The sequence below is a fragment of the Calidris pugnax genome, unplaced genomic scaffold, assembly GCF_001431845.1.
Source record: "Calidris pugnax isolate Ruff unplaced genomic scaffold, ASM143184v1 scaffold27, whole genome shotgun sequence".
NCBI lineage: Eukaryota > Metazoa > Chordata > Aves > Charadriiformes > Scolopacidae > Calidris > Calidris pugnax.
Genome location: NW_015090893.1, coordinates 2947304 through 2969306, shown reverse-complemented (window position 1 = coordinate 2969306; position 22003 = coordinate 2947304). Strand labels below are relative to the sequence as shown.

The following is a 22003-nucleotide window of genomic DNA, read 5'->3' as shown; positions in this document are numbered from 1 at the left end:
GGGAGTATGGAAAGTGCATCACGAAAATCCTTCAGTAACTGATCAGCAGCCTGTGCTTCTCTTTGATTGTATCTCTTATTTATGTATATTAATGCTAGGAGTGATTGCAGGCAGTCCTTTTTCTTTTTTTTTTTTTTTTTTTTCCCCTTTGATGATGGGTTTTTGGTCTTTCAGGTTTACAGCAGCCAGGGTCTCTCTTTCCCAAATGGTGTTACAGTGATTAGGATGAACAGAACTCTTCTAACCTATCTTATAAGTGTTGGGGCTTGAGCTGGTCTGCTCTGTTGCCCCACTGGTGTGTCACCCCGTGACGACACGTGGCAGGGTCATACTGGTGAGCTTGTGCTTTATGCAACCTCTGCCTGGCTGTGAAGTTGTCCTTAACAAGGAGAACACGGGAATGCCTCACACCCACGTCTGGCTGCGTACTCAGCTTTCATGAGTGTCTTCTTGAAGAAGGTTGTGGAGCTGGGGTATCATTGCCAGCTACGAGCATGGCACAATTTTTGAGTGTTGATTCTGTGGCAGATTTTAAGCCTTAGGGTCTTGAGGTATAGCAGTAATTGAGGAATAGTTTCAAAAAGAAAAATGCCTTAGAAATACTATATTCAGCATTTGTATTAGTCTTTGGTGTGCATGAGTATATGCCGTGTGAACATGCATATGAACAGATACTGGAAGAGGAACTAATACTAGTTTTTACTATTGAAAATGTAATGTATCAGCTTTTAGACTTTGGTTTCCCTTTCCAGCATTTGTATCTGTTTTATGTTTCTTTGGGTATATTACACAATTAAATTATAGCTGTCAATAGAAGTAAGTATCCATTACACAGGGTTTCAGTCAATTCACCAGTACATAAAAATCTTATTCATAGAAGCTTTATCATATTAACATACAAGGAGTAGACACAAATTATACATACTCCTGTTTACATTATAGATTTAACTACATCTAAGTATGTTTTCTAATACTGTAGGGTATTGCAAGTCCCATTGTGAAGTGATGGAAATTTTGAATTATTTCAAGAGATGGGGTGTTTCAAAATAGAACTGTTAAGGTATCTGCAGACACACGAATGGCTCTGGCAAGAAGCTCAGGTTTATGAGACCTGTAAAGCTTGGTCTGTTATTTTAAATGGTACAAGAATACATTGAACTTACTTGACCAATATATTAGTTTTCAACAGTATGAATTGAAACCATTATTTGTAACTTAAGAGTATATAGTAACAAATAAATTGCATTTATCATGTTCTTTATAGCCTATCTGCATATATTCAATTCTCTTTGGTATTTTCACAACCATTATCTCAACTGTGGTACTACAGATAGTTACCTTTTAGATTCGTTTCCTAAGGTAACAAAGCTTAATACACTTTTCCACTCCCCATGAAATTTTGCAAAAGGTTGGGTGTCTTAACATATTCCATGTGGTTCAGGGGCTGGGGGTGGAGGGCCGTATGGAGAGAAGACACTCCACAAGAGCCCCACTACTGTAGAGGGAAAGGCTGTAGTGGCACTTTAATGTTTAGTAGATGTCCCAAATCAACTTGATGGAAAGACCAAGAATGCCCCAAACATAAGAAACGCTTTAATCAAATTTGGCAGCTTATTAGGAAATCTAACCACAGGATAGATTGACAATAGGTTCTGTGGCTCACAGACATCTATGTTTATCAATTGCTTTGTGCTTGTGGGCAGATCTTCCTCAGGAGCCAACTTCCCACCAAAATAATGCAGGTTTTTAACACTTGGATACCTTCTGTTTCCTCTAAGCTACAAACAGAGCTTTAGTAATTAGATATTTTACTTTGTCTTTAGGGATTTGGGCTGTATTATTTTATGAAGGTAACAATGAGATTAGCCTTCCTGGCAAAAAGATTTCTTGGTTTTTTTCATTTGTCTCAATATGTTCTGCAAAAACATACCTAAATTTCTCTGAAATACCATATGCAGTTTACACAGATGGAAAAATCTTTTTCCCTTCATCTCATAACCTCACACGTCCAAAATTTGTATAATACAGTAATATATTTCCATATGATACTTTGCTGATTTTGAGTTCACAAAGCTTCTTGTTTTAACTTCATAATTTTGAAGCGGAGCCAGAATATGTGAAAATTAAATGCAGACAATGGGCACGGTGTCACGCTCCTGTCTGAGGTGTGTCAAACCTCAGCCTCTCTGCTTGTTTCCAACACATTTCAAAGAAATAATTAGAAACTGGTTTTGCTTAGTCACTACCCTTTGAATGTTTAGGATATTCACTGTGGTATTTCATAAGAATAGCATAATCATGAATAATAACAGTAATTATTCCTGTCATCAATATTAGAATTATTTCCTCACAAATGCAAGTCCACAATGAAAATATTCAGTGCATATTGAATTTTCTCTAGCATAAAAGACGGTAGATGGGGGTTACTATGGAGTAGCTTAAACCCATTTCTGTCATATGGTAACTTGGTCATTTAGTCTTATCATCAATTTATCCAGTGATCTTCAGGTATTTATTTCAAACTTTTTGAAGACAAGAAAGTAGTTCATGCTATTTACTGGTACCATGCTGTGAAAGGTGGCTTTTTGAGTCGGTATGAGTACCTTTGGTTGACTGCTGCTCCCCAAATATAAATTAAATGTAATTGCTGGAATTTTTTTTGTTTTCTTGATTTTATTTTTTCTTTCCTTCTGTGGAATTTGAGAGGTGACTAGAAGCTTACCCAGTGGTGTAAACCTGAGTGTAATTCGTGTAAAGTGAGGGATTCTTGATTCAAACAATGAAGATGTAACTGATGAGAAAGCCAGCGTGTATTTGCTCCGCTACTGTTTCTTTAAGAGTGATGGAAATAAGAATGCACCATTTTATGTAGTTTTGCTCCGTTTTAACATTTGTAGCTAGCTTGCAGCAGATCTCTCTTTGCCTCACAGACTTTGGCAGTATCACAGAGGTCATATTTTCCTGTGTATGAATTATTCATGAGCAATTTCTCCAATGCACTAGATAAACTTGCAGAGATCAGAATGCGTGTTTCTCTTTTTCCTCTCATCCCCATAACTGGTCATATTCTAATAGCCAATGCAAAAAAAAAAAACAACAAACCCTAAAACCTGGCTTCATCTGTGTGCATTTGGAATGGAGTGAGAGAAAGTTATCGAAATTCACAAAAGCAAAGAATAAATAATTATGAATTATTTTATTATTGATTTGATGCCACTAGTTCAGTGACTAAATATCCCTTGTTGCAGCGTGCTGAGATACATCATACACATCAAGGATCAGGTTTTAGAGTTGAAATTAATCTGTCTGGTGGGCAAGGCAGGAAATTCTGCCCTTACAGCACCAGAGCAGAAAGAAATGAAAGTACAGCAAAGCTTAGAGGTTCTGGCCCGTGTTCCAGTTTAGCCCATCTCTACCAGTGGAGTAATTCCCTTTCAGTCGTGCTGTCCCCTGTGCTTCCTGCCACATCCCTCGGTGGGTTTGGGAATTAATCTGCAACAATGCAGGAAAACCTTAGTTGGAAGTAGCCTTCATATGGTTCTTGCTACGTGTCTCGAGTAGATATCTGTACTGGAGCAATTTCCCTGGTAAAAATAAAAATAAAATGAATATCAGAACATCACCATTGTTTTAAGAGATGGTTACGTATATGTGTTGTGATTTCAGGGGTCAACTCATTATGGTCCTTCCTCATTGGTCTTATTTTGCTGAAAATTTATGTGAAAATTCTCCCGGTAAAATACATAGCTGATACACGTACGTTGGGCAGCACCTGAGCGTGTGGCTGGGGCTGGCACCTTTGGGCTGTGGGGGACCCAGTGGCCGTGCCCTGTGGAGCAGAGACCTCCACCCCCTGCTGCTCCCCTGGGGTCCTCCCCTCCACCGGCCTCCGCTCACCGCAGGAGCTACAGCCTGGTGCTGCCAGGACACTTTTGGAAGGAGTTCCCACCATGAGGTGCTCACAGTGCCTTGAGAAATTTGCAGCAGTGGCTCTGCAACGATGGATGGTTACAGTGCAATTACTTGGCTGTTTGGGTTTTTTCATTACATTCATTGCTGATCTTTGATCCCTGTGTCCTCTTTCCCAGGTCGTCCCATTCCACCTACATCCTCGTCTAGCCTTCTCCCATCTGCTCAGCTGCCCAGTTCTCATAATCCTCCACCAGTTAGCTGCCAGATGCCATTGCTAGACAGCAATACGTCCCATCAAATCATGGACACCAATCCCGATGAGGAGTTCTCTCCCAATTCATATCTGCTAAGAGCGTGTTCAGGGCCACAGCAGGCTTCCAGCAGTGGTAAGAAAATTGCAAACATATGGAGTTTGTTTGTGATGTGTTTGTGCCAGTTTTATGCATATTTTTTTTTACAAATGTGTAATTCTTGCATCACCACAAAACTGAGAGCGTATATGGAAATGAGACAAACAAAAATCTTACTGCTTTATTTCAAGAAAACTATTTTGGAAATGCCATACATCATAAATGTTTTTCCTTCATCTTACTATAGAGAGCTTTTCGGTTTTAGGAGTGTTATAAGTACGAAAAAAATATTACTGAATTCTTGTCATCAGAGGGACTCATTTTTCTAGGTGGGTTTCCTGCTTCTTAATGCATTTTGTAAGAGAAAGGTGCACGCACAATGGTTCTTTGTTCTGCATAGTCTAGTCCAGTATCTCATGTAGGTGGTGACGTTCTGTATCTAAAAATGTGTGTTGCTTCTGCCATTCTGTGTCTCTTCTTATTTCAGAATCTGTCTGATTCTGTACTCCCAATGTCACATTTAACTAAGACACTGCTATTTTTCAGCAAATTAATTCTTGTCTTTCAGGCCACTGTTTTAAAACATTTGCAGCTCTGCTATCAGTCATATAATCTGTAGTGCTTTGGGTTTTCTTTCCTTTCCTTTTATTTTTTTTATTATTAACAGATGCTGACATTTCATTTTGACAGCCAAAAATTGTGAAATGAAGAGGCAATCTTTTTTTAGGCAAAATGAAAGAAGGCTTTTGTAGACCTTTATTTTTGCCTTTCATTTTTTTAAACATAGATATCTGTTGTGCAGTTCCTGTCTATTTAATGTAACACTGTAAGTTTGTATCCTACATGCAGTTTCTGGTCAGGTCATGGTCGCTCTTTGCTGTAGTGCTACAGAAGGCAGCAGAATGGGAGATGCTGTGTGGTGTGGGGCTGCTGGTTTTTGGGGGGCATACAGTGCCCTTTAGACAGGGGCTGGTGGTGCGTGGTGGGAGGATGAGACAAGGAGCAGAAGTTGAAACATAAGATTCAGAGTCAATATAAAGGAAAACTTTTTTTCACTAAGTATTGGATTGGAACAAGTTGCCCAGAGACCCTGTGCAGTCTCTGTCCTTGGAGGTTTTCAGTACAGGTTGGTTAAAATCCTGAGCTGCTTGGTCTGACCTCAGAGCTGCCCTTGCTCAGTACGAGGCTGGACCTAGGACCTCCTGGGGTTTCTTCCATCCCAAATTATCCTGTAACCCTATGATCTAATTGCTATCTCAGATACGCTAAAATATAATTACACAAAGAAATAATAATTCAGAGATTGAGTTTGCTTCCTCAATACTTGAGGTTTAAATGTGGAAAGTATGATACCGGTTTTGAGGGTTTTTTTTTTAAGAGGTTCAGGGGGCTCTGGGGAGCTGCAGACCTCAAAATCTGTAATGGGCAACTCAGTAGAAACCATAGAAAAGGGAAGAAAAAGAAGCGGATATAATCAAATTTGATGAGTCATTATAGCTTCTGTAATGGGTATTCTGTATGGCTTCTAATGCCTTAGAAACATTTAAGAGTTCTTTGTAGGGGTCAGCCATGTCTGAATACTTTAGAGTAGGGTGGATGGCTGGACTCGATGATCCCAAGGGTCTCTTCCAGCTTAGATAATTCTGTGATTCTGTGATCTAGCTGATAAAGGATCTTTGTGTTTTCAAAAGGGTCTCAACAAAATCTGTCACTAACTGCTTTTAAGCAAACTAAGCTAACATGGGGTAAGAGGGAAGTAGTAAGTAATGGTAAGTAGTTATCTGAAAGATGGTAAGCAGAAGATGGAGCTCCTCAATGAACTCTCATGGGACATGAAGATACCTGGAGAAGTTGGTGAGCTGTGGGGCGAGAAAGGCAGGTGATGGCAGGGTGCTAAGGATGAGATCAGACTGAAGAATCACAAAAGGGCCTTGCGAGACCAAGTAACAGGGCAATAAAATGTCAGAGGAAATTCAGGGCAGGGAAATGCAAAGTGATATTCATGGAAACAGCAGCTTTAGTTCCCTGGTTAGAGATGGACCATTACCAGTCCAGAGTGAGCTGTTGGGGTGTGCGTGCTGCTCCTCAGAGCTCAGGGGGAGGCGAACATGGACAGGTGAAGAAAGGAATAAAGAACAAAACAGAGCACATTGTCTAAAGGGTGTGGTGGATTAAACAGTTTATTAGGGCTTAAAGGAGAATGGGAAAAGTAAATGGGAGGGAGATGCAACGAGTGGAAGAAAATCAAGGTCAGGGAATGTGAACCAAAAAAAGACACTTAGAGAATACTTGAATACCTAGTACTTGGTATTTGTAGCTGCCCTTGGAGACTGAATGAACCAGCGTGGCTTTTCTAATGAAGCCAAATGACAGAAGGTGCAGTGAAACAACATCTGAAAACTTGATGGAAAAGCTCTTTTTGTTTCATTGGAAATAATGGTCATTGTTTCTTTATTTCCTTAAAAGCTTTGCCGTGGAGTGACCCAGGGAGCCTTTTTGGCATGCTTTGATTTGTTTATGAATGGCTGATTTATTCATTCTGTATTTTAACATTTTTTCCCAAAAATATTCTATTTCCTTCTTTAATAAACAGTCCTATAATAAGTTTTAATTTTCAGGGTGTAAAAAAATAGCTGGGATTTTCTGGTTGTTTTTTTTTAGCATAGCCACATGCGTAATTGCTTGATCACCCCTGAGAGTTTTCTGTAGCATGTGCTCTCCTGGACATAGTACATCCTCTGGAAACTAGTAAGCATTTTCTAGCAATCTAGTTTTTTCAGTAGTTCTTGCAATGTTTCCTTTAGACAGATTTTTTTTTTTTTAATATTTTTTTAAAAAGTTTAAAAAAAAACGCTGGAAACTAGTAAGCATTTTCTAGCAATCTCAGTTTTTTCAGCAGTTCTCACAATGTTTCCTTTAGATAGATTTTTAAAAAAATTTTAAAAAAAAACCCCACAGTATACCTATTTTCTTATAAACTATTTCAGTTCCTATGGAAACTTAGCAAAATAGATCCAGACATTTGGGAAAAAGCAAATAAATTCTAATATTTTGTTTAAATTTGGGGTTGGGTTAAAAGGAAGATTTGAAGATATTTAGATTTAAGGCTTAGATTGCAGATAATCTTTCATCATTAATAAATATTTGCTAGCACTTTCTAGGCTCTCCCTTAAACACTTCTATCACAGTCTTCAAAGTACATGCTGAAGACGAGCTGTTTGCAGAAGTCTTGTACTGATTACATTATCTAGTAAGTGTCCACTTGTTTCTCTGATTGTACACTTATGGTTGCTTCAACCTCTACAATTACAGGATAGCTCCTCAACAAGTTTAAGATGAGTCTTCTTGGATATGAGGTGATAGTCATCCACATGCACTGCCCTGTGCCCTTCACAGTAGCCATTCTTGATATATCTGGGAAACTCATTTGCCTAAAAAAATTACCTAATCAAATCTTCCATCAAATGAGCAATCTATTGTTGATATTATGAAGGCCTTTAATCTACAATAAATCTTTGTTAGAACTCATCAGAGCTTCCAGTTTGAGAGAAATGTGATTATAGCACTCTTAAAATGACATTACATCATCGGGGTGATTGGTTTATCATTTGGAGAAGCGACATCAATCATAACTAGCATAACCACATCGTAAATGAATTCAACCTTTCTACTGCAGAACAATGACACAATAATTGCTCAAAATCAGACTTAAAATGAAATCAGAAAATGCACTTTCTTTAAATATGATGTTAACTTAATGGAATATATTATTAAAAATCATGTTTGAGGAAATTCTATGTAATTAAAAATATGTGAAAATGTATTCCTTTTTTCTCTCATTAGAACCTGATTTCAGTTGCAGAATCATTTTCTATGCAACAGATATTATGCTGGTTTTAATTGAACTCCCATCACTTACATTCCTCTGCTTGTATTTCTTAATATAATATGCAGCACAATTATAAGTGATGAAGGACAAGAGGTTTTTGAAATCTGGTGCACCTGCTGATAGTATTTTGAAACCCACAAATATTATAGAAGGAAACGAGACCTTTTATCCATGAAAAGTTAGTGGGTTTTTTTTTTCTCCTTTTAGAAGAAGGTCAGTTCCTGTCACACCATTTTCTAGGACGGTTTCTTACAGATAAGAGTAGGAGTAGGTGTATTTCTTCTTCCTGTATATATTGTATGTATCTTCTTTCTGGTAATATAAGGTGGCTCATCTTTTTGGAATGCCATTTTAATGGCTTCAATCATAATATAACATAACAGGCTGTTTTTCAATCTTACATAGAAAAAAAGATAAGGGTTTTGTTGTCAGCAGCTTTGCTTTTACTTTTTTTATATAACATTTATTCCTATTAAACCAAGTTTTGGAATCCCACCAGAAAAACTGTTTGGTTTTGTGTTTGTTTGATTTTTAACCTGAGTAAAACACCTTGAATATACCATCTTGCACATTAGCTGTTGATACAATGGATCTGTAATTGGATCCATTCCTCATCTTCAACTATTCTAGCAATTAGAAAGTAGATGCAGAATTATTTTCACAGTATTTTGCTTTTGGGAAAATTCTAGACTATGCATTAGATACTGTGAAAATTCCCAATAAGTTACTGAAGTGTAACTGGAAGGGAGATCACGTGCAGTTTTTCAGTGTGCTGTGGTTTAACCCCAGCTGGCAGCCGGGACCACGCAGCCACTCGCTCAGTTCTCCCTCTCCTCCCCAGAAGGTGGGGAAGAAAAGGTAGAAAAAGGAGGGGAAAGGAAAAAAACCCCACCTTTTGGGTTGAGATACAGACAGTTTAATAGAACAATAACAATAATAATAATGGTTAAAGAATATACAAAATAAAGTAATACAACATAAGTTGTATTACTCACCAGCTGGTGAATTGGTTGCCTAGCCCATCCCGAGCAGTGATTGCGGATTCCTGCCCCCGGCCAACCCCCATTTATATACTGTGACATCTATGGTATGGACTATTCCCTTGGCCAGCTTGTTCTGTCTGTGCTCCCTCTCAGCTTCTATGGGAAGCTGAAAAAAGTCCTTGACTAATATAAACATCACCTGGCAACAACTATAACAATATGCATTGACATTCATTTCATACGAAATCTGAAACGCCGCAGCCACTAGAAAGAAAATTAACTCTATCCCAGCTGAGACCAGGGCTCAGTGTTCACATGTCTTTCTGGCTCAGAGACAGTAAGACAGAGCAGTTGGCTCACAAACAGTATTTGCCCACAGAATAGGTTGGCCACTGCTTAGAAGATGGGGTTTGCTTTGATTTTTTTCACAGGCAGTTATTGGCAGCGAGGAAAGGGGAATGGAGAAATAGGTTGGTTTGAGTAAAAGAATTGTTACTGTTTAGTGTTACCTGTGAGTTAGAGCTGAAGTAAAGAATAAGACTCCTTATGCTTGTGACTGTAGTTTATGTTACTTTACTATGTATTATATCAATATTTGTTATATTCAGTATAAATATCTGAAAGCATCTCCTGCATTCAACAGATTTTATCTGTCTATAGGATTTCATAATTATTTCATAAATATTAATAATTACCACTATCTCCTTGCAGTTTAATCTAGAATGGATTTTTTTTTTTTTTTCTGAAGAAAGCCAGAATTTTCATTAATGAAAAAATGAAGGTGGAGGTCTTATTTGAGATCCTCTGCTGGGAGTGCTTGGAAGTGTGTTTTATAACCCTCTACAATCTGGTATCAAATAAACAGATGTTTCCAGTTTCTAGTGTATAATGCAAACCTATACAGAAGATAGTGATCTCTAAGAAATAAATGAATCCTACAGAAAAATAATTACATATCCTTCAGATGATTAAGTATCACCCCCTACCGAATGAAGAAAGTAGTTTCTGTATCTGCCAACTTAAATGATAGAAAATAAAGCAACAACAACAAAAATCTAGAATCCATAACTCTTTTTTTTTCCCTCATAAAGGATTGACTTTGGCTCACTGAAGAGACTAAATAAAAGAGTTTGGATATGTCAGTGGGTAGCACCTTCATCTTATTGCCAGAAAGACAAGGGTTTAAACTGTAGATAAGAACCCTAGGCGTGGGTAGCTGTCCCAGCATGTTACCCAGTTCCTGGGTTGCTAGAGGAACTGTTAAAGTTCCAGTGCTGGTTTTTCTAAATGATGTTTGTGTTTGCCTCGGAAAGGCAGCCCTTTGTTACATCTGTGTACACAATTATGTTGAGAAATAGTGCTTCCTATTCAATATATTCACAGGGAAATACTATAAGCAATTTTTTTTTTTCCTGATGACATTTTACAACAATGCAAAAGAAGAGTTGCAGATTGATCATTTCAATTTCTATTTCCAAATTTAGAGGAAATTATGTATGTTTGTTTCTGGATCCACTGTTGTTGTTACTGAGAATTTCAGTGCTATAGGCTTTTTTCTGCCTTGGCACCCATGGCTGTTACACGATGCCCCAGAAGTATAAGAAAGCAGTGCTAATTTGAAGAATCCTTTCCTTAATGCTTATTGTAGCTGAAGAGCATAGAACACTCTGTATTTCTCAAAGACTTCTCTTCAGCAGGTGACAATGTCCAATCAAGATTCCTCTATTATGGAGAGTAAGACTGAGTAGAAACAAAAGCCTCTTGGTTTCTAGTGTTTGTGCTATGAAGTGTGGCTCCTAGCTTTGGGGTTTGAAGCCATAATCTCTTTCTATGCATATTGTTTTAAACAGTGTATGAATTTAGTATCAAGGTCTTTAATTAGATACTTCCCTCCCCATTTTGTTTTTAATACTTAAATTCTCTAAATCCCTAGTGGCCAGTCACATTCTAATTCTGTTGCATCTCTTGAGCACTAGGGCTAATTTTAGAGCTTTGGACTGGAATTAGAAATGGAGGGAACAGCACGAACTGTGTTTTCCCATTGAAAACTGAAGGGTGTACTTTTTCTTAAGTATTATCTCCATGTTGCTGCAACTATTACTGATATTATTGCCGCTGCTAATCCGTGTAGCATATGTTGACAATGCCAGCAGATGTCTGAATTTCAGCCAGAAGACGTGATTCTAGATATTAAGATATTGCAGAAACATTGTATTTATTAATTTATGAATTCATAATCGTAACAGAAGGTTCTACGGTAATAAAAATGATAATGCATTACAAAAAGCTGTGGAATTGAGAACACATTCTAATTCTGTTGCTTCTGTATTTTTCTTAAGCTCACCATGGTTTTGAGAGCTGCAGAGATTTTTCTTAGCTGCTTTTACATCATTTTAGTTTTGAGGCTTGTAAATGCGTTGAACTGGCAGCCTCTATAGTAATAAAAGCAGCCCAGGAAAGCAGCTGTGGTACCAACTTCCCAAGGTTCCATTTCTCCAGCATCTTACTCTGCTCTTTTCCGATATCTACCGCAGTGGCTGGGAAACAACTTAGTTACTATGCCCAGTCAGGCCCGGGTTTTTTTCGTTGCCAATCCTTATTTTGTCTCTTAGCAGCTGGTTTGAGATCACCAATAAATGTCATGCATTTGAAATGTAAAGGCTACATATTATTGCTCTATGCTGTTGTGCCAAGAAAATGGGTGCCTAGACCTGGTACATTGCTTGAAAACTGAGAGGCGTTGGGGATATTACAATTACAAGCAGAATAACTCTTTTTCACATTGTGGGTTTTTTTCCTTTTCTTGCATATGCTGAGTCCAGATGCTTTTTCTGTGGTTTTCCTTTGTGTGTAGAAAAGCCTTAAATTTTCCTTGCTAACGCTCCCTGCTGTAAGTTGTGCTCTGTGGAAAGAATTTCTCAGGCTCTCTAAGGATTTTGCCTTCTGATATAGTGTTTTGAATCTTCTGGGCTGCACCTCCTTTTTCATTGGCAGTGGCATAGTCCTGACAACTTCCATAGTGGGTGCTGCAGCTGTTTACATGGAAATGTAACATATAGAAAACATTTCCTGCTTTTAACTGTCACCAACACAATTTGGTAGCTGATTAAAAGTAAAGAGTCAAGGATATGTAAGCCACATGCACTTCACAGATTATAAAATCAAGAACCTAAAATTTAGGATAATTTTTTTTCAGAATTCTTTGCAATATTTGTGCACAGGAAGTTCCCATGGTTTGGTTTCTGGTTGGTTGGTTGGTTTTGTAATAATAAAAATTCTCATAACTTAATTCTTTCTCCCTATAAATCCAAGTAAGTGCTGTTACAACTGCTTGAAGGCAAGGACACACTTTTCATCTGATTCAGTATCTTCTCCTATGGGTTTCCTGATTTTGATAAGACAAAGCTATCCACTTCTGCTTTATTTAAATGATAAATTATTCATTTATCTAGTGCTTACTTATTATTCCTGGTTATAGAAATACTTAAATGAATTTACAGTTATATAATACTTATTTATAATATGCTGATAAATATTAGCATCTTATCAGGCAAATCTGTAGATATATGTCATCTATTGATCACATTAACATCTCTAGAAACTGAGTTTATCTTCATATAAAGCATGATTCAATCAATAGAAATTAGGACTTTTTTCATTTAGAAGATGTTCAGTCTTACTCGAAAAGCTACAAGAGATGAAGAACTCACCGCATCGCTTGGAGAAACTGCTCAGTGGTTATTAACTATTCTCAATTTTTTTTCCCCCATTCACGCCTGACTCTTTGCCTGATAGTTCTCCCATAGCCATCTTTTATATCCCTTCAGCATAAGCAGAAAGAAATCTGAACTCCCATCATTATATTGTGAATATTTTTCCTTTTCTGTTTACCTGGAACAGCCCTGTTGCCCTCTGGGCACCTGTACACAAAAAGGGTTTTCACACAGAGCTTTATTGACAAAAGCCTCCACTGAAAACACGGCTCATCCAAGCAAAATGTGCTCTCCTCTTGCTTCCTGATCCAGTTCCTCAAATGGATAAAGCCATATTGTAAAGAGAACTCTTTGCTTGTATCACTGCATTTTCTGCTGACTTTTGCTGATGAATGCTTTTCTAGGCCAGGATTTTGTCTTTCTTACAATTTTAACTTTAGCAGCAGCCTTGTGCAGCCACTGTTACAGTGGGAATGTAATAAAAGTATGTGGTTCCTCCACTGAAAAGCTGCTTTATTTTGGTGCAGATTTAGAAACGTTTCCTGTAGAGAGAGCGTGAGGGGAGTGCACACCATGGGTTTGTGTTGGGAGGGGAGGTAACTGTTCAGAGCCTTGGATGGTGGGATGCATTCAGGACTGAGCGTGGTGTTCCAGCCTGGAGATGGTCTGTGGGGATGCGCTTTACGTGCAGCCTGTCTGTCCTCATCTTGCCTGTGGGTAACTGGCTTACACTGCTCCCCAGAGTCAGGAGCTGAAAGTTTGAGTGAAAGTCTTGAACTGACCAGTTTGTTTGTTGCTTGTAATTCCTATGTTGTTGTTTGTAATAATTACATACTAAAACTGCAGATGAGGTGTTATTTTGATCATGTAAGCTAATCAACCAAATAATACTGCCTTCTTTATTACGTTGCAAATCTATGTAATTTCTTACACAGAAGAGCTGAGGACTTTAAATGCTTGTAAAACTTAATTACTGGACTGAGGAAATGTTTACTTTTTCAGATATCTTGACATCAAGGCATAGAGGGAATCCTGTTCCATTTTGTCAGCTCCCCAAATGTTTCCACAACTCAATCTGTGGCATTCACACGTGAATGAAATTGCATCCTTCGCTCTGTTCCATTTGTTTGGATTCTGTGTTTTCTTCCCATCTGTAGCGATGCTGCTCTTGCTCCCAGTTCCCTAGGTTGCTTTTATGGCAGTGACCTTTTCCATCTAGGCAGGGTGCTGTTTGTCATTCAGCTCTCCTTCAGCCCCTGCCTCACCCCACCAAGGTATTGCCTTACATGTCGCTCCTTTACAATAGTTCTGTTCTATTTAATGCATTTGTGTGGGATATCGTAGGGCTGTAACAGTGTGATTTTCAGTAATTGAGCTTTTCACTCCTTTTCTTCAGGTCAGGTCTAATTGTGCAATAAATAAATAAATGCGTACATACAAGCAGAAACATAACGGCATCTTTATGGTTATAGTGATAGCTGGTACTTACCTTGCGTATCCGGGATCTGAAACAAAATAGTAAAGCAAATGGAAAGAGAATTGGCAACTTGCAATAGAAGTTGAATTGTTTTGAGAAGGCTCCTTGTCCATGATGCTCTGTTAATTCAGGAGCAATAACTAGAACACTGTAGAAAATTACTGTGACCTTTTATAAATGTTAAAAAGCGATGTGTGGGTATAGAAGCCTATATATACCAAAACCCTAAAAGCCAGGGAGTCTTTCTCTGCTGCTAAATCTTTGAAAATCTACCAAAGAAGTACTGGCTTTCTCTGAACTACCATGCCCCAAACCTTCCACTTGTTACAACAGGAGGAAGGTTCAGTATTGTCTTAGCACTCCATACGAAAAAGATTTATGACCTGATTATTTGCAAACATCATTCTTGGTCATGAATCTCTAAACCTGGGGGACAGTTATTAGTAATCATAAAATGGGAAGTCCTAGCTGCTAATTCACATGATTTGGGGAGAACTGAGAAATCTGGACTTCAATATTGCACAGTGGATTAATGAAATCTGTAATGTATGGGCCATGGGAATTATTTTGGGTTTTACAAATCAGTTTTTGCATACCAAACACTAAGCCCACTTCTCAGTTAATACACCCTGTAATGAAGTGTGAAATGTTCTGCCTAACAAAACACAGTGTTTGAGCATGCCTGTTAATATTTGTTCCCACAAACAGGTGGATAATTGTTTCACTTGACACAAATCTGTCAATTATAGGGACTAGCAAAGTAAAAGATGTAAAATCTTCCTAAGTTTGTGAGCTCCAGGTTTCTGAAAACACAGTTTTACAAAGTGAAGAGAAAGGGACTTGGGGAGTTGGAGCTCAAGTGGTAAATGATGGCTTTCAATTATTCTATCAAGTGGTGAGAATGAGAACTGGGACTAGGATGGTTTGGGAGTGCATATAAATCCTTAGTGACCCTGCAATGCAGTTCCATCAACTCCTGGCACCTTCATTTCCAGGGTAGCTGAAAACTTGCTACAAAAGCAAAAGGGAGTAATGTGGAGGCAAAACAAAGAAAAGCAACTGGTGAGGCTTATGTGGAATGAAAGCAGAAATTTGGACTTCTTCAATTTGCAAATTTGGTTAGGAGGAACAATATGAATTCATTCAATCTGAACCAAAATGTGGGTTTGGTTTTTTTCCATTCTAAGTTTCAACCTTTTAACTTATTTTCAGTGGAGGTTACAATAAAAACATCAGAAGCAAAACCTTAAGATGAAAGGTGAAAATATTTGCTTAAAAATCTTCCCAGTGAAATGGTTTAGCATTTCAAAAATGAAATAATTATTGTTTTAATTAGACACTTTTGCTTTTTTCAAATATTTTCTCCCTTCCTCCCCTATCTTTTCCAGTTCAAAATGTAACAAAGTTTAATTAGACATTCATGAATAGTTTGTCCTTTTGTCTTCTGAAGCAGACACTGGACAGAAACCAGTTAAAAATACCTATTTATTATGGAATTCATGAATTTAGTAGATATGGTAAGGCCAGTCAATTACACTTATGAGTGCTTTATGCAGCTGGAGAAGAGGGCACAGGGAAAAACAGCCTGCCTTGAAGGAAAGGAAGAATTTCCAAGACTTCAAGTTTCCGATTTCAGACTGTGACTTGAAAGCGTGATGAGATTATGGAGACCGATGTGTATGAACAGGCAGAGAATTGGTGGTTCTGGTAATGCAGAAAGGCTGGTGAGGGACTGCACTTAAAAAACTCATCTGAGGAAAAGACTCAAGAGACTGGCTAGAAACCAAACTTTTAAAAGCATGCTGTCAGTAACTGAAGCCCAATCCATCTACACAGGTAGCTCAGCTGTTTCTTCCAAATCATTTACAGAAAAAAAAAAAAAAGTTAGATAATACAAATCACTAGAAATTGTCGTTCAGAAGTATATAGATGCCCACAAAACTTATTTCTTCACTTGTATTTCCAACCACACACCATTTCTTCTCAATATCTTGCTTTATCTTTCTTTTCTTTTTTATTGTTGACAGCTGGAAAGATTCCACAGTCTTCATTCTTCAATTCCTCTGAGATCATGCCAGAAACGCAAATGCATTAGAGAGTCTTGTTTCATTTTCTTTTTTTGGAGCAATTTCCATTAATATCCTGCTGTCAGAAAGCAACTGGTACTGTTTCACAGCTCTTTATCGTGGCAGGTTCATTCTGGGGAGCTACAGCGATTGCTTATTGAGACCCAGAACCCCAACAGTGCAGCTGTGACTCTTCTGGGGAACACAGAAGTTAAACTGTTCAGTCAAGCTTAGTTCAGATGACAGCGACTTCTTAATATTTAACATTTAAATTTCCTTCAGGAAACTAGTACTGGTGGATCCTGCTGGACCAGTTTCTTCACGGGATAGGTTAGGTTGGTTTGTAGAATGGTATTTTCTTTATCTGACAGGCAGACTCAATTCAAATTTTCAAATTCCTAAGGGGTGTGCAGGCCCAAATTCAGTTTCTGGATCGCTGGTTTGATGTTGTTTCTCTCTCTGGTTGGGTTTTGTTTGGTTGGATGAGAGGATGGATGTGGTTTTGGTTTGGGGTTTTGTTGGGTTTTGTGGTTTTTGTAGCCATCTTTCTGGGAATCTTAAATTTGAACTGTTTTTTAATAACTATTAGGTTCATTTGACAAAAAAAAAACATTGCAGTTGGTTCTTTTCAGGAATTAGTGCTTTAGCACAATGACTTATTAAAAATATTAAAAGGATCTACAGAAATATCACCATTAAGTTTCAGTGTATGCAAAAATTTAATTATTTCTAGTTCTCCAAAGAATCCTCTCAGGTAATTTTATGAGAAAGCATCTAAAAAGTTTGAGAAAAACTGTAGTGAAAGAATATAATTTATGATTTTGATTTAAGCATAGTGTTATCAAAGAACAGAAAAATATAAATAAAATAAACAGCAAAGAAAGCATTCCTCTCTACAGTTTTTCTACATTCTTCCTGTGTTGCCCAACACCAAACACCCCTGTGTCTCCCCCTCATTAGTCTTCAATCTGAGCAACTGTTAGATTCCTGTTCCTTTTTTCAGATAAAAGTTTTTATTGTCTCACTGCAAAGAAAAGACAGAGCAAACGTCGTGGATGGGAAGCAGGTAGTACTTCCCAAAGTGACCCAGCCCTGAGAGCGGAATTCTCAGCTCACCTGGTCGCTGTGTTCCTAGAGAAATCGCCAAGTTCTGTATGAAAGTACATACATATTTTCGTACGATTCCATCCTTTCTCTACCTTCAGTTTGCATTTTGAAATCCATCAAAGATATGAGACATTGCTAATTGAATAGTATGAGAAAAATATCAAGACAGGTGGAGGGAGTTGGGAGCCTGGAGAAGAGAAAGCTCTGGGGAGACCTTATAGCCCCTTAGAACCTCAAGGGGGCTACAGGAAAGCTGGGGAGGGACTCTTGGTCAGGGAGTGGAGCTGTAGGACAAGGGATAACAGTTTTAAACTGAAAGAGGGGACACTGAGATTAGATATTAGGAAGAAATTCCTTACTGTGAGGGAGATGAGACACTGGCCTAGGTTGCCCAGAGAAGTTGTGGATGCTCCATCCCTGGAAATGTTTGAGGCCAGGCTGGAGGGGGCTTTGAATGGCCTGCTTTAGTGGGAGGTGTCCCTGCCCAGGGCAGGGCGTAAGGTCTCTTCCAACTCTAACCTATGATTCTATGAATATGTGAATGCTGCTAAATATTCTCGTGAGTAAACTTCGTGGCAATGGAGAATGTTTAGAGCAGACGTGTGGCAAATTGCTCCAACACGGAACAACCTGTGGCACGAATCAGACTTCATAAAATTAATGTGTTTTTCTTAGTACTCTCTCAGCTGCTTCTTATTAATCTGTGTTATTAGATGGTGGTTAAAGACTCTCTAATGATTCCTTGTTTGCCCTATTCATCAAAATTCAAATAATGAGACTGGTTTCCTGCTTTATTTTTTTTAAATCTTGTTTGAGCCACTAACTCAATGCCTAGTGCTACTTTTAGCACTTTTTCATGTGGCAATCTCCATTTCACAGAGATGAAATGTAAACCAACAAGATAATGTTCTCTATATCCGAATATTCATTGCTAAGCAATTTGAAGTAAGGATATTAAAATTACTGATAAAAGTGATCCATATCAGAATATGGATAGTTTTTGTGCTGTCTCGATGGAAACATTGAGATTTTTGCAGAATTTTTTTGCCACAGTTCTTTAGCTGAAAGTGTTAAAAGCTTACTTGCAGGATTTTTAAGAAAGAATAGATAATCAAGGTTAAAATAGTAGTGATTTATTGGCTGGTCCACTGCAAACATTCTATATTTAGTCAAGACATAGAGACAGTATTCTGAATAAGTTTTTGAATTTAGAATTAAACTTCAGGTTCCTGCACTTTTATTTGTCTCTGTTGAATTCTTTTCATGAGACATTTGAGATTCGATATTGATAAAAATTGAATCACCAGGAAAAAAGAAGAAGTTGAGTTTTGACAAAGATGAGACAAGTGAAAGAAACATAATGCTGCTGCTTTTAATAATAATAAAGTTAGGTTGCTTTTTTGACTACTGGAAGAGCTCCAAAAAGCCATTGGTACTCACTTTGGGAGTACTTAAATATCAGTGGCTCAGAGCGACATTTTGCTCTGCTATGTCGTTATGGAGAATTGTTATGCCTCACATAGGCATTATCGGGCTAATCAATTCATCAGGAATTTGCATAGAATTAAAACCGCACAGTAAAGATTTCACAAAATAAAATTGCTTATCCACTTACAAACACAACACACATCTGATTAAAAAAAAAGTGTAATAAAGGAAATTAAAATGACAGTGGATTTCTAATTGAATTGGAATATCCAAGTTTCTTCCATGAAATTAATGGAATTTCACAAATGAAATTTACTCTCACATTTTGGGTGGGCATCACTGTGCTCAAATATTACATTCCCCGGCATGTCACATGGTGAAGTTTACATTTTGTATCCTCTGGAGATCTTAATGGAATATTCTGACAGCTGTCAGTAAAGCAAACATTATTGTCCAATAGAAAAAATTATCATTACAAAGAACAGGGTAATTAACACCTATGCTTACATGCTTCACTGCTCCAGAAAATTGATCCAATAGATGTGATCACGCAGGGGATGAACTAGCAATTAAATAACTACACATAAGTATTGTCTTTGTTTCGTAAATCTTCAAAATCTTACAGCCCTTATTTTTTAAGGGGATCGTTGCCTTAAACCTTTTATCTAAAATGTGATAGAAAATTTTGAAAGCATTTGACAGAATTATTCTGTAGAAAATAAAAAAATTAAGTGTCCTGTACAACAGTTACTGTTTTAAAATGTTCTCACTGTTGAATTTGCCAGTTAAGAATATGTTTGAGGAGTCTTTGAAGATGAGTTTATTCTCAAATATGATGGACTTTATAGCACTGATCTTATATGTGGCCATTAGCTTAGGAAGAAAAGCTACTTATTTTGAATACTTAACTATTTTTTTCATGAGGAAAATAATTCAATCTCTGTTCTTAAACTGCTAACCGCTATTTCTAACCCTATTGTTAAATTATTTCAAGGCTATTATAATATTTTGCTATTAGTAATATTTCAGCATATATTATTTAATAGATATTTATATTGCTAGATGTGTTTGGTTATTGCCCGTATCCAGCTTGGAGGCTTTTATAGGTTTTAGGTGATTTTCCTATCGCACATGCATATATACATATGCACATAACCCCTCTGAGCCCCACTCTCCTTCCCATACATACGTGTACCCACGTAGTGTGTTACCCAGAGTGGGAGAAACACGCTCCCTTCACTTGTCCTGGATTTTGTCACTGCTCAGCAGATGGCAGAGACTGTATGTCTAAGCTAATGGAAACAAAAAATGCATGAAAAATACTATGTCCAGAAAAACAAAGACACGTAAAAAAAAAAAATCAATTAATACATGCCAAGAAATGATGGAAAGGTGGGTGATGACTGAGATATTAGTGATGGCAGGACTTTGAGGCATTCTTTAAAATTACATTCTGTGCCAGATTTCTCAGGGCTTCAGCTGTCATTTAATCACTCAAATCAGCTTTTAGAGTTTCAGAGGGTCAGAGGAGATAGAGCTATAGTTCATTTTAAAAATGTGCTCGTTCAGGTTACCAAAAAGTGCTTTAGTCTTAAAAAACCTTACTCCTCAATATTGAATAAGCTGAGATTTGCAATTTTCAGATTTCTGCCTTAAATTATCTTTGGAGTTTTCCTTTAATCTTATATTGTTCTTTACTGAGGGTAATAAGGAGTCATGTAAACTTGTTGCCAGATTTTTTTTCATGGTGTGACAACATATACAGGTTTTATTTCTGTTGTCTGAGGTTGGCTAGAAATTCTGTCTTCCACTTGGTAATGTAACCTTGAAGTTCATTAGGCTGGTAGCTGGGAAATGTACAGATGGTGGGTTTGGCAAGCCCGGCTTTTTGGTAAAGGTCTTCTCTGTTTGAAGTCAGTGATTTGAGCGTTGATTTATTTATCACTGGTTTATTGTAATTTAAATGAAAACTTAATTAAATGAGCTTTGATTAAAATTCCATATGAAGAATGTAAATGTTGGTAAATGCTAATTACTCTTCGGATTGCTGAAGTATTGAAAATGCTTAGAATTTCTCCTGTTACCTGTCGGGCTGCTCTGTTTTGCCACTTGCTTTCTGACTCCTCCGCTGTGTTTCTCAGTGCACTTTTGTCTAACAGTGGTCTGTTTTAGCAGATTATAGGACAGCTTAATTACAAACAGCCTCTTCAAAATCTGGGAGTGAACATCACATTTTAACAATCATATATTTTAGTTCTTAAAAATTTCTGCTGTTGTCATTTATCAGGTACTTGAGCTTATCAATAAACGTAGAATCGGGGCTGTAAATCTGGGGGTGTTGACGTTTAGGTTTAATGATAGAAGAGTGAGCTAGAGGCTTAAGGAAGGAGAGCCAAAGACCTGGAGTTTATTTAAGAGGAAGCTTGACCAGAAATAAGGAAATGTTGTTTGGGGCAATGCAGGGCTAAATTAGCAAAGCTGCTGAGTGTATTTGAAGTTACCTCCGAGGATCAGCCAGCGAGTAAAATCTTTACCCAGAGTGAGGACAGCTTAGTGGTATTTGCCTTTATAGCGAGCATTGACTGAACCTGTGTCAACTGTACATTATGTCTGGATGTGGTGATGTACCTGTACACACATGTCACACATGTTACAATGTGCAGTATACATATGCTATGCATATACATTAGTATGTGTATGAGAAAAGTGAAGGTGGAGAAATCAGTTAGTTGTTTTTTTAAAAAAAATGGGAAGAGTCAGGGTGTTTGAGAAATTCTTCTGGACAAAGCAAGGAAAAGGGCATTATCTGTAATTAGAAATAATAATGTATAATTGGTTCATTTGCCATATTTCTACAGTTCTGATTTAGTTGAACAATGTGATCATTATGCCACCGGTTTTCAATAGAGGTGTCACAATGAAAAATAATTGCAATATTCCACAATATTAACTGTACCCTAATTGCAAAAGTTTTGAAATATAATTACCATGAAAGCTAATGCGACAGGGAACATTAAGCATAATTAGTGTATTTTAAAAAAAGGAAAAACTGTTAGAAGCTTGTTATTGTCTCGTAAG

The 22003-nt window shown here is 37.5% G+C and overlaps 1 protein-coding gene across 6 annotated transcripts in view; it reads left to right on the top strand.

Annotated features, from left to right (window-relative positions):
• TENM2 (teneurin transmembrane protein 2) overlaps window positions 1–22003 on the top strand; it is a 479584-nt gene that overhangs the window by 242095 nt on the left and 215486 nt on the right. For all 6 annotated transcript variants that reach the window (XM_014948063.1, XM_014948062.1, XM_014948061.1 and 3 more), the window contains exon 2: window positions 4089–4298. In XM_014948063.1, coding sequence (XP_014803549.1) covers window positions 4089–4298 — 210 coding nt within the window. The remainder of the gene's footprint in view (window positions 1–4088; window positions 4299–22003) is intronic.